Genomic DNA, 14,128 nt, shown 5'->3' with positions numbered 1-14,128 from the left:
GAACGTATGCATCAGTAACAACTCATAAATGACATATACTATTCGTTTAAAACATTTTTCGTAAAAGTTTTGCATTTATCCTGAAACAACCGATGATATGCAGAACCAGTTAATTAACCATAAATGTTGTAATTAGTTACAACATACATAAAACATAAAAATACAAAACACTGACGATGTAAGAATAGAATCTTAACGTGGTTTCGCAATATTTGGAATTAATCACAAATTTTTTGAATACACAAATTTTATGTTATCATTTAATATTATTATTATAATATGATATTCGTAATATGCCCTTTTTATTCATTTCGTTATAATAACAATGTTATAATATGACACGTGATGTATAAATGATACGTATGATGATATAGAAAGCTGTTGACAAGTTGAAAACAATTAGAAACTAAGAGGAAGAGTTAAGCGTAAAATATTCGGGACCCGGACCTTCCACTTTGCAAAATCGAAAGTTTCAGAAGAAAAAAGGGGACACTTCAGATACGTAATGAAGACAAATTAGTTAAACACGATACAAAACGAGTGAGGGATGTGAAACAAATTTTTTAGTTAACGTTCTCAATAGAATGGACCGGGCAAGAACGGAACTCGCGTTCTCATGCGGTTAACAACCGCAGAATTCAAATGGGTGCGCGGGTGCACATTTCCTCGTCTTCTATTTCCGCAATCGGGATGCTAAATTTATCACGCGAGCTCTGTCGCGGTCAATTCGGTTGAAATTCGTTGTGAAACCAATCTTTATTGCGTTATACGTGTCGCTATGTATAATTTTCAGAGAAAAAGACGTAACTGCACGATTTTGTACTTTTCTTGTGGATTTAGAAAATTCGATTACTTTTTTAAATCGAGTTCGAGCAATTGAGTACATTAACGCACTTTGAGCGAAAGCATAAACATTGAAGCGAAAATCAGTTTGTATAAATTGTTGTATTATCGACATTAGGTAAAACAGAGAATTTGTCGTTGTTACTTGGCGTATTGTTTAAAATATAGTATGTATGAATTAAATTGAAAAAGTAGAATTACCTAATAACTAAAAATGTTGAAAAATTGAGATTCGCTAGAGAAAAATTTAATTCCTATAAGTATACACAATTGTTGCAATTATTGTTCTAAACTTATTGTTTGAAGTTGCAGATAAAAAGATGAAAATAATTTACGAAAAGAATCTTTTATAGGCCATGGAAATATTTCCCTAAAAATATTATTATAACATATAGGTACTGTTTAACATTTGACTTATCTTTTTAAATTATTATAAATAAATATAATTTATGTTAATTATTTTTAATAATTTAAAATATGTCAACAAATATTGAGGATATAAAATTATCCTCAGTTTACGATACGGACAGCACATCTGCTATTTTTGAGAAGTTGAAATTTCTCACATTGCAAATTATAAAATTACAACTCGTACTACGTTGACAACTTAATTAGCATCTTAAGCGCTCGACGGATCCGCTCAATAGCAAACGACGTGTCATAAACTTCGACATCAGATGAGAACTCGACAATAAACCACTAGACGATGTCACTAACGGGACGTTGCGCTACGCATCCTTAACCAGGTACGCACAAGACGCACCACTTGCGAAACGCTCACGACAGTTCGACAGTTACAGGATTGGATAGACACAGATTCCCACCTCACAGGAAACGTCGACGAAAACCCACCCCCTAGACTGACACCTACAATATGAATACCAGGCGCTTCGAGAATAAGAATTTGTGTTCAATACGCTGCCCCTTGCGTTTAAAGACTCTCATTTACGTTTAAACCAGATTTACGTTCATACAAGATACTTCAAATAAACATACAAATTACAAGCATACTAGAATTCTTTAATCTCCCTCCACCTTGAGCGTTAATATCGTTCAAGGTTCGCGACCCCAACCGAACAGTTGCAATTTAACTGATCGCCACCTATTGAGAGTTCGCAACAACAACAGAAGAAATTATCGCGTTAGAGGAAATTATTATGGTTTCTTGATATAACGCGTACTTACCAACTCATTGACCAAATAATCAAGAAAATTTTAAATCTAGTTACTTTTAAAACAAAATTTCTATTTTGCAAAAGATCCACAGATATGACTGAATAATGAAACACTTTCATCCAAATGTATAAAGCAAATTTTGAATATGTATGATCTAACGAACTTATCCATCTATATCAATTAGGAATTAAATTTTATTCTACTACGTTCAATAAATATATATATATATATATATATATATATATATATATATATATATATATTAAGTTTATAAGTATTTAAGAGTCTTATTTTGTTTGTTGTTGCATCTACATTCACTATGTGATATAGAATATCATTGTTTCTTATTAATATTAATATCATTATCATTAACGCAGGCGTCATCACTACATTATTGCTTTATTATATATCGTTATATTTAAATATAATCGATAATCAAATTTCCTCTGTAGCACACGTCGCATAGCGTACAGTGACATAAACGAATATAGTACATTGCGATCGTTTCTGTCGCGCATTAGCTATCAGAGACTTTCCTGCTATTCAGAACACGTAATTCAATTTGAACCGTGGTAATCGCGTTTGCGGGTTGATTAACAGAACCCCTCACCATTAATCGCGCTCCCAGTATGTAATTACATTAGGTACCGATACCCTCGAAGGCTTTCTCTGTTCAGGCACTAATAATCGTCATGAATTTATCGAGCTCGCAATTCCAATGGCGTTTCGTTATAAGATTTAGAATTTATAGCACTAGGATATCATCTTCGACGATATTTGGTGAACGGATCGAAATCCGAACATACCCGAACATACGTAGGTACATATCACGAGTGTCAGATACCGATTATCGATGAAAAAGATCGCACGAAGTCGAGTCGTTCTTCACGTTCGATTTCTATTAACCGGCGTTTATACTTCCGGTCTTTGTTGCACTTTGTTACGCATTTCCTATTTATGTCTATCTTCGTCCAGAGAACGCGTAAAAAGAAACATTAAAATGGAAAAGCTGACTGACCTGTAATCCTATAAATCATCGGATACCGTAAACAGTGTAGACTGTAGCTCGCGAGCGAGAGATGACCGAACTCTTGAAAGTGTAAGTACGTAAGAATGAGAAAGAGTAAGAACGTGTGATGTATGCAACGCGGAAATGTATAAGCAGATATACTATGGTAAATGATGTGCCACGTAAATACAGCCGATGATCAGCAATATTATATATATAATATAAATATGAATATAAATACAAATATAAATATTCTATATAAATATTATTATAAATGTTACGAGAGATTAAGCAAATTATGAACTATTATCAGTTGACATGTCGTGCCGGTACGCTGATTCGACGATTCGAGCGACAATGTAAAAACTGTTTACGAGTGAATGGCGAATAAAATATACAATAATGAAAAGTTTTTTTTAATAACCTACCACTTAACTGAGTTATTATTAAATAATTATAATTAATAATTATTCCTTTGTTAATTTGAATTTGCTTTTGAATTTAAAGAATTATTAAAATTATCAATAGTGATATTAAGCAGCAACGACTGCAAAAGGGAATTGTAAACAATTTTTTTTTAACAGATTAATCTTGTTTCCTAAATAAATAAATAAATAGTTTATACAAAAATTTAAAAAGGAATCACAAACGGGATGTGACACTGGAGTAAAACTTTTATGAAATTAATTATATGTTAAATTTATTTAAACGTTATCTTCGTTTAGAAATCTACATTAATTTCGAAATTATTAGTTTCGAAATCTACAAAAGAATTATAATTGCTTCTAGCAATATCTACATTGAAATAAAGTATGTATGTAGTATAATCTCCAATTATTAATACTTGTTAATATCAAGTAAATAATATTATTTCATAGCCAATTTATCTTGTATTTTTACTTTTCTGCTAATTTCTCTTTCATTTTTTCTAGCAAATCTCTCATTTTGTTCGCATGATAATTTTATACTTCAATTCCAAAAATCTGAAAAATGAATTGTTTTATATTTATCCTACCAGATGTATGAAATATAATTTTTTTAATGTACCCATAATCTTGACAATTAAATATTAATGAAAAATAATTTCTAATTTTTTATTATCTGGGCATAACTGAACTCGTTATTATAACAATAACTTGTTATTTTCTGTGATTAAACTTTTCTCAAAATGAATGAAATGTTGATTTCAATTTTGCACTCGGAAGATAAAATTTTACTAATTATATAAATAAAATATATCAAACGTTTTTAATTTTTAAGTGATAAAAGTAATTGATATGATTACTTTAATATCTTTAAAATAACTTCTCACATCAAATATCTGCATTTGCTAGTTAACATATTGATCATGACAACTTTTCACATCCTTGTAACTTTGTAAATTATTGCATTATTGAATTTCAAAAATAGAAAACGTAAAAAATTAAAAACTGCGTACATTACATCTGATTGTTACAGAAAAATTAATTAATCAAATACGCATAACTGCTTTCTTATTCTTATCTTTATTTTTTTAGTCTCGTTAATAAAATATTTACAAACATACGAGTTAACTTAATACACTAGAATTAAAAATAAATACAAAAGTAAATAGCATGGTAGTAAAATTGATCTCTTAAAGAAGAGATCGGTTCCTCTCCATACGCATATACATATGTATTTCCATAGATATAATTTTATTGTTGTTTCTATTAGAAAGGATTATAAGACACAATATCTTTTTTTTTCAGAATCCTGAATTTATTCAAAGGGGTAGGAATAAAGATATTCAACCTTTACATTAACACTTGTATGTTTTGTATTTATATTAACATAACAATTTTCGTATTTAAGGGGTATGATTATACAATCTTATTTGTACGATAAAAACATAAGTAAAGAAATAGTATGAGGAATCAACGATTACAACAATTGTTGTACGAATGACGAATACATATGTATGACCAGATATATAAAACCAACAACTATGGTCTTTAGTAACATGGAATATCGACAAGTGAGGGTGCATCGAAGAATGTGAACGTTAAAAATGTTATATCTGGTGCGAAACAATTAAGATTCAGTTTTCAGTGCTTTCATTATGACCAACTATAGGTACAAAAAAACGTTCCATGAAAGCTCTAAAACGATAAATATTTTATTACTCGATCGTGTTACATACCCGATAAGCTTTCACAGAACATTCTTGACCTCATACTTTATTTATGCGATAATGTGCATACATTGTCACGATTTACAACTTCCGGTTTACGATTTTCTCTAACCTACAGTCAAAAATTAATCTAATTTTATTAAACAATATAAAATACAGTTATGTAACATCTCGTATTGCAATTTGAAAGAAAAAAATGTAACAACTTCTTATATTGTAATAAATATGGTTCATGCAGTGGTATCCTTGGAGACTAGGAACATCTCCACGAGTTTAATCAGATTTTCGATTCCTTCTAGATAATTTAGATCAAGAGCATTTTGATCCTCCGCTGGGAAGACATGCGTGAAGTCGATCATGTTAATTCTAACCCAGTTCTGTTTCTCTTTCATCGAACTGGTAAGTTCGTTCAGCAAATCATCGTAATCTTCTTTCATTCTTCTAATATCGTCGTCGAAGTTGTTGACGTACGAATGTGTACGGCAGAGTCGATCCACTTTAAAGTCCGGACTACACGATCCACTTCTATTCAAAGTCTTTTCTTTGCTCGAAGAATCATTCTCGCCACTCAAGCTGATGCTCCTCTTAATAAAATGTGCCTTCTCCATCGTCCGATTCCTGTTGCTTTCGATACTTGAAACTGAATTACTCGTCGCGTCATTCGTGTGTTTGAACACATTCGATGTGGTTGCATAATTATTTGTGGAGGAAAATGGCGTGGATACGTGGCTAGGTAATTTATTGACGTTCGTGTTATTTAGGCGAAGATAATGCCGCAACCTTTTCGCATCATATGCCACCAATAAGGAACTAGAATAAAAGCGGAACAACCGCTGCATACGAAAGAATAGTAAGATCTTCCACAAGAAAGAGAGCAGCATCACAATCAATTGACGACAGGGCGGTCTTTCTGGACTTATATTCAGGAAGATTTTCAGCGCTGCGCAGGAAAGAAAAGGCACCATTTGGAATAGTTTGAATAAAAAGAGTAAATTGTTTAAAGTGTTCTGGAAATGGCTTCCAGCGTTTCGTTACAATCGTTCCTCATATGATCCAATAGTGATATGTATACCACTTATACAACTATACGTACGTGACTAATGAAACATTAAAAGACATTTGAATTATAACAGCTAGCGATAGCTCGTAAATTCATAATGCTGTGTATAATTCCCTATAAAATAATTGAAGTTAATGATATACCTTCCACGACACCATTAGCATCAAGAGTCTTGCCATAATGTTTGCCAAACTGTCTTAATTTTCCGGAAGAAACGCAATATACTTGAAAGCCGGTTATACAGAATCCATAAGTGCGTTTAGATTCGGCGTACTTTAACTCTTCCGTTGCTTTTTTCTCTGGCGTGGCTAAAGGATCCCACGTTCGTCTACCTATTTTTATATCCATCACGCACGGTTCCGCCATACCATCAGTAATATCTTTCAGCGTAAGGAATGTTACTCCTAATATTTTACGAAAACGATTAATCATATTGTGTTAAACTGTACGAAACCGAGATTTTTCAGCAATTAAGTGTAGGTACAGAATCTTGGGATAAATTCTTTAATAATTATTAATACATGCATGGTAAATAAATAACATACTAAGCATCGAATATATATCAATGTAATCACAACTCATTTTCTATTTTACGCAAAATTGTCCATAAGAAGCAAAAGATCTATTTATTTTCTTTACTGTTAAAGATAAAAAAGAAATTATTTAAAAAAAAACATCCAATGACTTGTTATCGTAAATTAAGTAAAATCCTTTTTTAGAATTAATTAAAACCACTAACAACTTTACAAAGAAACAATAGATATGTATTTTTCTAATCCTACAGTATTTTATAACAACCATACTTAATAACATATATGTTTTTCAAATAAAAGATATGACAACACCGAATGTAGTAAAATATTCGTGTATTCTCGTAAACTAGCAGTGACAGTGACTGTAATAAAAAAAAAAGAACATTCGAAAAAATATCGTCTTATTTGCATTATGAAATTATCTAACTTTTCTCTCAAATATTTATCTTTAACTGCGAAAAAAATAATTACATATTTTGTTTTTAAAAAATAGTGTTGTATAATATCGCCTATTTTATATTAATTTACTTAAAATGACTTTTAAATACAATTGTGACAATAAAAAACATATGGAGAACGAAATTAAGGGAATAAGAAGAAATGTAAGAAAGAAATTAAAAATTCGATACTTTTGATATCTTACGTCTGCCAAAAATTTGTAACTCTGTTGTGCCGTAATATCGTGGAACATAATTCTTCAATTGTAACATAACAGGGTCTTGAGATGTTTGTAAGTTTTCATAGAACGAAATTTCTCTTTTCCCAAGTAACGGTTTAACAACAGGTTTAAACACACGGCCATCCGACCTACGTAACATGCCTACAACATTTATTAACCGTTTATAATATTATTGGTTACGTAATAAATATTAAATAATTTTTGTTTTCTATTTCATAAACAAAAATAACAAAGTACCATGTAAATATAGATTCACAAATACTTAATGAGAAATTTACAATAATGTATTAAATAAATAGTAATAAGTATGAAATAAATATCACGTATGAACTTGTCGTTCATGAATTGCAGTTGAAAGTATTTATGCAATTCGCTCGTTGGAACTCTTTTCACAATCGTTATCAACGAAACTCGTAACACAATATTCCGCTAGATTACATATACTAAGAAAAATGATTATTCAATATTTACTTTTTCAAGTAGCACAATTGTATATGTTATCGTGAAGAATTCTCACGATTTAATTTTCACTTATATAGAGTTTTGAAAAGTAAATAATATATCAAATAAATATGAAGTTCACAACGAAATAATAAAAATTACTTTCATCAAACCTAAGTTATAACAATAAATTATTATTTGTCTCATTTTATCAAAATCTCGATTAAGCTCCCTTGAACCTATATGTACATCTATATAATGTTTACCTATAGTTTTACATGTAAGAAATATTATATAGGTATATAGCACAATTTTATGGTTGAATTCTCAAAATAAAGAAGTAATACAATTTATGGAAAAAATATTTTTATTGCCAAATTAAACAGTTCAAACTAACTCAAAGTCGCATCAAATCATATTTTTAGTGCGAAGAAGATGTTTATTAAAATAAAACGAATGAGAAACGCATAATTCTCATACAAGAAATGCACATTATTCTTTTCAAAATCAGACAGTAAAAGACTGCGTGATACTACCACCACGGGGGTTATCTTTAAATCATTGACACAATTTCACCGACACCGAGTTCGCCGACAATATCTATTTACCGATCTGTTGAAATCACCAACTATCACTTCACTGACATTGTTTTTTTACCGGTAATTATTATATGTACCATCATATGTTATCGTTGATTATGCACCTTTATCTACATTCGCTCCTGTTTCTTACTGAAATTTATGTTATTGATACTTTTTATGACTGGCAGAACTGAGTTCTTATGATTTTTCGACAGATAGGGATGACTCACAAACAGTAGTGAATTAAAAACGTGGACGGAAGATGGAATTTCTCCCCCTGGATCAACATTCTGAAAGGATTTAAGCTAATCCAAATCTAATTTTATTTTAAACAGAAATGAATGTAAGTGAAGTTAGATCTTTCCTCCTCTGGCCACGCATTTGATTTACTACATATATCCTCCATTAAAACCTTCTCAACACGATTCAAGGTAATGACCTTGACAGTGTATTAAAAAGTTACGAAAATCGAAGGTGACCAAGTTTTTGTAAATATTATCTATATAACTTGTATCATTTTCCTTTCCTCTTTATTCTTTTTATGCATCAAAATGAATATTTAGATATAAATGCATAATTAACGATAACATATGTATGCGGAAAATGTAATATTTGACAACAATGAACTGCCAGCAAGAGTGGATGTCGATGAGATGTTTGTCGATGATATTAGCGTGTCGACAAATAAACATTATCGGTGAACTCGGTATCGGTGTCAGCTTCTTAGACTTAAACGTAATCCCTACTAAGGAGACTACGCAGATCGCATCTACTGAACAAATACCCAATACCCCTGCTGGAATACTAGTGAAAGTGAGAGGTACAAATACGAACGAATGTAGAAAGAATAAGTGGAACGAATGAATGGATCGACTGAATGTTAGTAAAATAAGTATAAATCGTGTAAAAAATCTACAAATAGTAAAATTGGTGCATGAATAAGGGAGATTTATAAAGAAAAACATTATTTCTTTGAGAAGGTAAGAAACAAGACGCATTTGAAGTTGCTACTTTCCTTTATCAAATAACTAAGTATCGAGACGATTCAATAAATCTGTTTTCTCCGCGTTTCATCTTCCGCGGCATTTAATTCGATCAGATGCTTACCAATAGTCTGTCGTTCGATATCTAACGACGGATGTCCGGCTACCCGAGATTCCAACGGGCTTATTCCAACAGGAAGTCCATAGTTGGATGGAATTTCAGCTAAGTCCGTGTTCGAAAGCTTATCAAGATGACATAAACTTTTATCGGTCTGAGAGTCTAATGTCGTCATCGTGTTATTGCAATGTGTGGTACACAGTAATTACTTCTGCAATTAAAGGGTTGCACGATTTGCAAAGGTCTTATCTTCGCTGCAAAATCCACCTTAGCCACCAGTAGTTAGTCATCGAAGCTTATTCTAATTATCTTCGGTTGTCTTACTTCCGTCTATAAATACAAATTTCAGTTGATGAGGAAGTTCAACAGACCAGTTACTTAGGTATAATTATATGTACTTATAGATTGTAATACTATTAAACTGAATGATTTTTAAAAGTCAAACGTTTTTGCGCTTCAACATAATATTTTGCAATGCGTTATATTATTTGTTGTTCAAATAAAAGAAAACGCGAATAAAATTCATATTTTCCTCATAAAAATTTGAAACTTTTCTATATGATTTACAGTTATAAATTAAGCATACAAGCCTGCAAAAATAACTTTTAAAAAATGATATCAAAATAATATATTATTTTCATTTACATTTTTGATATCAAATTTTAATATTAGCGTTCATGATTTAACATAAGAAGTTCCTAAAGAGTAAAAATAAATTATTACATAAAAATTACGCATGTACATACATTGTTTAAAAGAATTTCCATATGTCTCGCATTTTTCGTTTGACAAAATGGAAATTCTATAGTGCTACAATATCGATAATTTCATTCTTAAAATAGATGTTACCTTCGATTATTCTTTCTCACTCGAAAATCCACAATTTAAAATTTTTGATTAAGCGTATCACAGGTAAATTCACGTCACACTGAATAATATATAAGGTGCAGTCTCTCGATGCTCTTTCAAATGATCGAAAACCAAAATAAGTTAGAACAAACATTTCGCGCGACGCTTAAAACATCGTATTAAGGTACTCGTCTAGATCGGTAGAGGGCAGAATGTGTTTGCGAAAACTGAATGTTTTAAATTCGCGCTTTTACCAACAAATCGTGATATTCGTTCGTCTTTTGAAACTGCAATATTAGCAAAAACAGTATTTATAAAATTAAATTAAATTCGAACAATTTTCTATCTGATTAACTACTTCTACAAGGTATGAACACGTACATTCATTAATTAATACGAGGAAACTTGTAACATTTTAGGAATCGACATTTTGAGCATACGAAAGAATCATAAAATACAACTCATATAAAGCATACGTACATTTATTGGAAATAACAGGAGAATAATTTATTAGCCACTCTTCTTTTACAATTGTTATATCTATGACATTTTACATGCCTATGTATTATTATAACCTATACAATAACCAGTCCACAACACAATATAGTATGCTCGAATACGTAACACTTTCACATAGACAATTTCGTTCGAATCCGTCCGTATATTAGGCGGAACAAAGATTACATTCACGAATTTAAACTTCACATAATTATAAACGATTATATGTCCTACCACTAGACGTTTTTCTACTTTTCTATTGCTGCCTCTTTCGTCACAGTACAAAGATTCTTCTAGATTCCACCAGAGGGCCATTGTTTTTATAAAATGAAAATCGTTCCCGCCTTGTTCTTAGAGATTTATATTAGTCAGTTAATACGTTAGCTGAAACTACGTTTCAACAGCTCGTTTTACATGTGTTTTTTATTTCGCTCTTTCCTTTGACTATATTATAATCCAAATAATTTGTGTAGAAGTTAATATTTACGTAATATTATAGTACAGACGTGCAATATTACTGTTTATAATCTTTTAAAACGTAAGTAATATTGTAAACAATAAACAAAGTACAAAGCAATAAGTATGTATACAGTGTTTTTTAATAATGCATAAAAAATTATAAACATTTCTGTCTGACAATATATACTATTAAGATAAGTTTTAAAACAATCGATAACGATAGTTTCTTGAAATAATAAATAATATTTTACATAATGTTATATATGTAATACAATTACACATATAACATAATATATGTAATGTAGTACATGAGAAAATACAAATTCTTTATAATTATATATCAATAAATATATTTAAAATTACTATTATTATATGAAATTATTATATATTTAAAACTTATTAAAAATTTTTAATTTATTATATTAGTGTATTGCATCATAAAAGGAGAAAAGAGTACCAAATATTAATATAAAAATACACAACTTTATTGAATATTTTATTTCTTACATACATTAGTTTTATTACGTTTACAATAAGAAAAATATGTTTTATTTATAACATTAAACTATAAACTTCATGATAGCCACATACTTATTAAGCTGTCCATTTTAAACATCTTGTGTCAAGATGAGTACCTAGACACTTCATACTACAATACCTAGCTCCACAAGGAATACAAGTATAATTACTAGGGAAACCACAAACTGCACAAAATTGTCGTTCTGGAAATCGGGATGGTTGTGCTTGAGCAGATGCATAATTAGGTGGATTTGGATTAATATTTAGATCTTCTTCTACTAACTGAGCAAAAGTTTTACGAAATCGTTGTTTATAATATTCCGCTGATCTGGTCTTTTTTCTTCTACCACCTCTATTATCTAGAGTCTCTTGAAACTTTGGAACTTTCTTGCTCATTACTGAAACAATTATAATATTTGCAAAATGTTATAAATTGTTACGTCCACAATTCTATAAAAAAATTATATTTGAATTGTTAAACAAATAGAATTGAGCAATGTATTTACATACCCAAATCCGCATGCGGATCATCATGAAAATTATCTTGCTCCAAAGCCTCCAATGCTTTCTTTTGTCTACGCTTACGAGCAGCTTCATCAAGCACTCTCTTTTGATATGCATCTTTTATTCTACCAGATTCTCGAGCAGCCATATTTGATTAATTTATAGTAGATCACAATCTTTTAATCTATTTTATAATGGGTTATAAATAAAACATTCTTTGATAGTTCTTATACTCCTTTCTCAGCTAGAGGAAATGATATTTGATCCATAAGATCATCCACTTTTGTTTGTAAGGTGTCTAAAATATCGGCAGAGATAAATAAATGCCTCTCATCTAGATCTTGAATAATAAATTTTCGTCCCAAAGCAAATGTCTCATCTAAATGTAAAAGAAATTGCTTCATAGCTGCATCGCTATAAACATAATAAATAATTTCCTTTAAAATTTATTACTTCATTACAGTCACTTAAATAAAATGTCTAAACGAAAAGGAGTTTCTTTTGAAGAAAAACGTGTAAGACTGCTTCAACTATTTTATGAAAGAAAAGAATTTTTTACTTTAAAAGAATTAGAAAAAATCGCAGCTAAAGAAAAAGGGATTGTTGCACAGGCAGTAAAAGATGTACTTCAAACACTAGTAGATGATGGATTAGTAAGATCAGAAAAGATTGGTACTTCTGTATATTTTTGGATTTTTCCAGGGTAGGAACAAACTATATAATTCTGTTTTATATAAAAATAATATTACATTAAAAGTAATAATATATAAATATGTTATGCAGAGAAAATGTTACTAAGATGGAACAAAAAATCTCTGAAACATTAAGAAACATAGTAGAGGCAGAATTTAAACTTAAAAAACTGAAAGATGCTTGCGAAAAAGAAAAGGTAATATTGTTATGAGAAATTAGTTGATATATAATTACAAAACTTATGTTTTTTTCTATATATTTATCGGTATAAAATGTGTAGGTAGGAAAAGAAGATACAGAGGAAAGACAAATTTTATTACGTGAATTAGAAGAATTAAAAGCTAAAGAGAGTCAATTAAATGAACAAATTGCTAAATTCAGTGATGCTGATCCAGAAGTTATAGCTAAACTTGGAGAAAAAGTACAGGTATAAGAATATTAAAAGGTTTAAATTTACATTAAATTAATACAAATTTTGTTATCTTTTAGAAATATAAAGAAGTTACAAATACATGGACAGATAACATTTTTGCTATTCAAGGTTGGTGTAAAAACAAATTTGATATATCTGTAGAATGTCTCAATAAACAATTCAATATTCCTGATGACTTAGATTACAAAGAATAAAAACATTTGAAATTTAAACTAATTTTTATTTTTTGTACATACCATTCAACTAAAATCCCTTTCGTGACATTTACCATGACTTTTTCTTTTTTGTCTTTCACAAAAATGATCAGATATCTAGATTTTTCGTAATTGTCTTACATCTGCACGCATGTGTAGTACAAAGTACTATTATAAATTATAAGCATAGGTATAAACTTATGGGTATGACTACAAGTCATTGAGTATATTCGTCCCCAAGTATTAGATAAGAAAATCAGTATGATTCAGATTATTTCGTTTAGTACATAACAAGCGTCAACAGAGGCGTTGATAACGAAATTTTATATAACCTGATATAATTATATTTTATTTATAAATTAACAATATTTTCACAGATCATATTACATATATGGAAATGAAAA

The 14,128-nt window shown here is 30.0% G+C and overlaps 4 protein-coding genes across 8 annotated transcripts; 1 reads left to right on the top strand and 3 right to left on the bottom strand.

Moving 5' to 3' along the window:
• Positions 1 to 4,746: 4,746 nt before the first annotated feature.
• Ipk2 (Inositol phosphate kinase 2) lies at positions 4,747 to 11,260 on the bottom strand. Of its 3 annotated transcripts, none has more exons than XM_071999622.1 (5): positions 11,157 to 11,260; positions 9,582 to 9,905; positions 7,417 to 7,593; positions 6,384 to 6,644; positions 4,747 to 6,120 (listed from the first exon to the last, which is right to left on the bottom strand). In XM_071999622.1, the coding sequence occupies exons 2-5, from the start codon at positions 9,748 to 9,750 to the stop codon at positions 5,411 to 5,413; spliced, it is 1,317 nt and encodes a 438-aa protein (XP_071855723.1). In that variant the 5' UTR covers positions 9,751 to 9,905; positions 11,157 to 11,260; the 3' UTR covers positions 4,747 to 5,410. The 3 variants fall into 3 exon arrangements, with proteins under 3 accessions (XP_071855723.1, XP_071855721.1, XP_071855722.1); XM_071999620.1 differs by having other exon boundaries at positions 10,905 to 11,247; XM_071999621.1 differs by lacking the exon at positions 11,157 to 11,260 and adding an exon at positions 10,425 to 10,565.
• On the top strand, positions 10,652 to 13,742 carry LOC139985287 (meiotic nuclear division protein 1 homolog). 2 transcript variants are annotated; one of them, XM_071999627.1, is made up of 5 exons: positions 10,652 to 10,791; positions 12,868 to 13,107; positions 13,188 to 13,293; positions 13,378 to 13,524; positions 13,587 to 13,742. In XM_071999627.1, exons 2-5 carry the CDS (start codon positions 12,881 to 12,883, stop codon positions 13,722 to 13,724), a joined length of 618 nt encoding a protein of 205 aa, XP_071855728.1. In that variant the 5' UTR covers positions 10,652 to 10,791; positions 12,868 to 12,880; the 3' UTR covers positions 13,725 to 13,742. The 2 variants fall into 2 exon arrangements, with proteins under 2 accessions (XP_071855728.1, XP_071855729.1); XM_071999628.1 differs by lacking the exon at positions 10,652 to 10,791 and adding an exon at positions 11,323 to 11,460.
• Positions 11,845 to 12,639, bottom strand: LOC139985288 (zinc finger HIT domain-containing protein 1). The gene is made up of 2 exons (XM_071999629.1): positions 12,411 to 12,639; positions 11,845 to 12,298 (listed from the first exon to the last, which is right to left on the bottom strand). Exons 1-2 carry the CDS (start codon positions 12,550 to 12,552, stop codon positions 11,976 to 11,978), a joined length of 465 nt encoding a protein of 154 aa, XP_071855730.1. The 5' UTR covers positions 12,553 to 12,639; the 3' UTR covers positions 11,845 to 11,975.
• Tfb5 (transcription factor B5) lies at positions 12,548 to 13,993 on the bottom strand. 2 transcript variants are annotated; one of them, XM_074111621.1, is made up of 2 exons: positions 13,866 to 13,993; positions 12,548 to 12,818 (listed from the first exon to the last, which is right to left on the bottom strand). In XM_074111621.1, exons 1-2 carry the CDS (start codon positions 13,943 to 13,945, stop codon positions 12,632 to 12,634), a joined length of 267 nt encoding a protein of 88 aa, XP_073967722.1. In that variant the 5' UTR covers positions 13,946 to 13,993; the 3' UTR covers positions 12,548 to 12,631. The 2 variants fall into 2 exon arrangements, with proteins under 2 accessions (XP_073967722.1, XP_071855733.1); XM_071999632.1 differs by having other exon boundaries at positions 12,573 to 12,818; positions 13,767 to 13,944.
• Between the last annotated feature and the right edge of the window lie 135 nt (positions 13,994 to 14,128).

This window comes from Bombus fervidus, chromosome 3, assembly GCF_041682495.2.
Source record: "Bombus fervidus isolate BK054 chromosome 3, iyBomFerv1, whole genome shotgun sequence".
Lineage (NCBI taxonomy): Eukaryota > Metazoa > Arthropoda > Insecta > Hymenoptera > Apidae > Bombus > Bombus fervidus.
This window is presented reverse-complemented; position numbering and strand designations above follow the sequence as displayed.

Bases quoted from the DNA above. Each gene is read 5' to 3' on its own strand.
- Ipk2 (XM_071999622.1), bottom strand. From the start codon at position 9,750: ATGACGACATTAGACTCTCAGACCGATAAAAGTTTATGTCATCTTGAT. The intron at 7,594-9,581 runs GTAAGCATCTGA...TAAATGTTGTAG, and splicing joins TATCGAACGACAGACTATTG to GCATGTTACGTAGGTCGGAT. The intron at 6,645-7,416 runs GTAAGATATCAA...GTAAAATATTAG, and splicing joins GTTACAAATTTTTGGCAGAC to GAGTAACATTCCTTACGCTG.
- LOC139985288 (XM_071999629.1), bottom strand. From the start codon at position 12,552: ATGGCTGCTCGAGAATCTGGTAGAATAAAAGATGCATATCAAAAGAGA. The intron at 12,299-12,410 runs GTATGTAAATAC...TAATTGTTTCAG, and splicing joins TGATCCGCATGCGGATTTGG to TAATGAGCAAGAAAGTTCCA.
- LOC139985287 (XM_071999627.1), top strand. From the start codon at position 12,881: ATGTCTAAACGAAAAGGAGTTTCTTTTGAAGAAAAACGTGTAAGACTG. The intron at 13,108-13,187 runs GTAGGAACAAAC...TATGTTATGCAG, and splicing joins TATTTTTGGATTTTTCCAGG to AGAAAATGTTACTAAGATGG. The intron at 13,525-13,586 runs GTATAAGAATAT...GTTATCTTTTAG, and splicing joins AACTTGGAGAAAAAGTACAG to AAATATAAAGAAGTTACAAA.
- Tfb5 (XM_074111621.1), bottom strand. From the start codon at position 13,945: ATGACTTGTAGTCATACCCATAAGTTTATACCTATGCTTATAATTTAT. The intron at 12,819-13,865 runs GTAAGACAATTA...TTATGTTTATAG, and splicing joins TACTACACATGCGTGCAGAT to CGATGCAGCTATGAAGCAAT.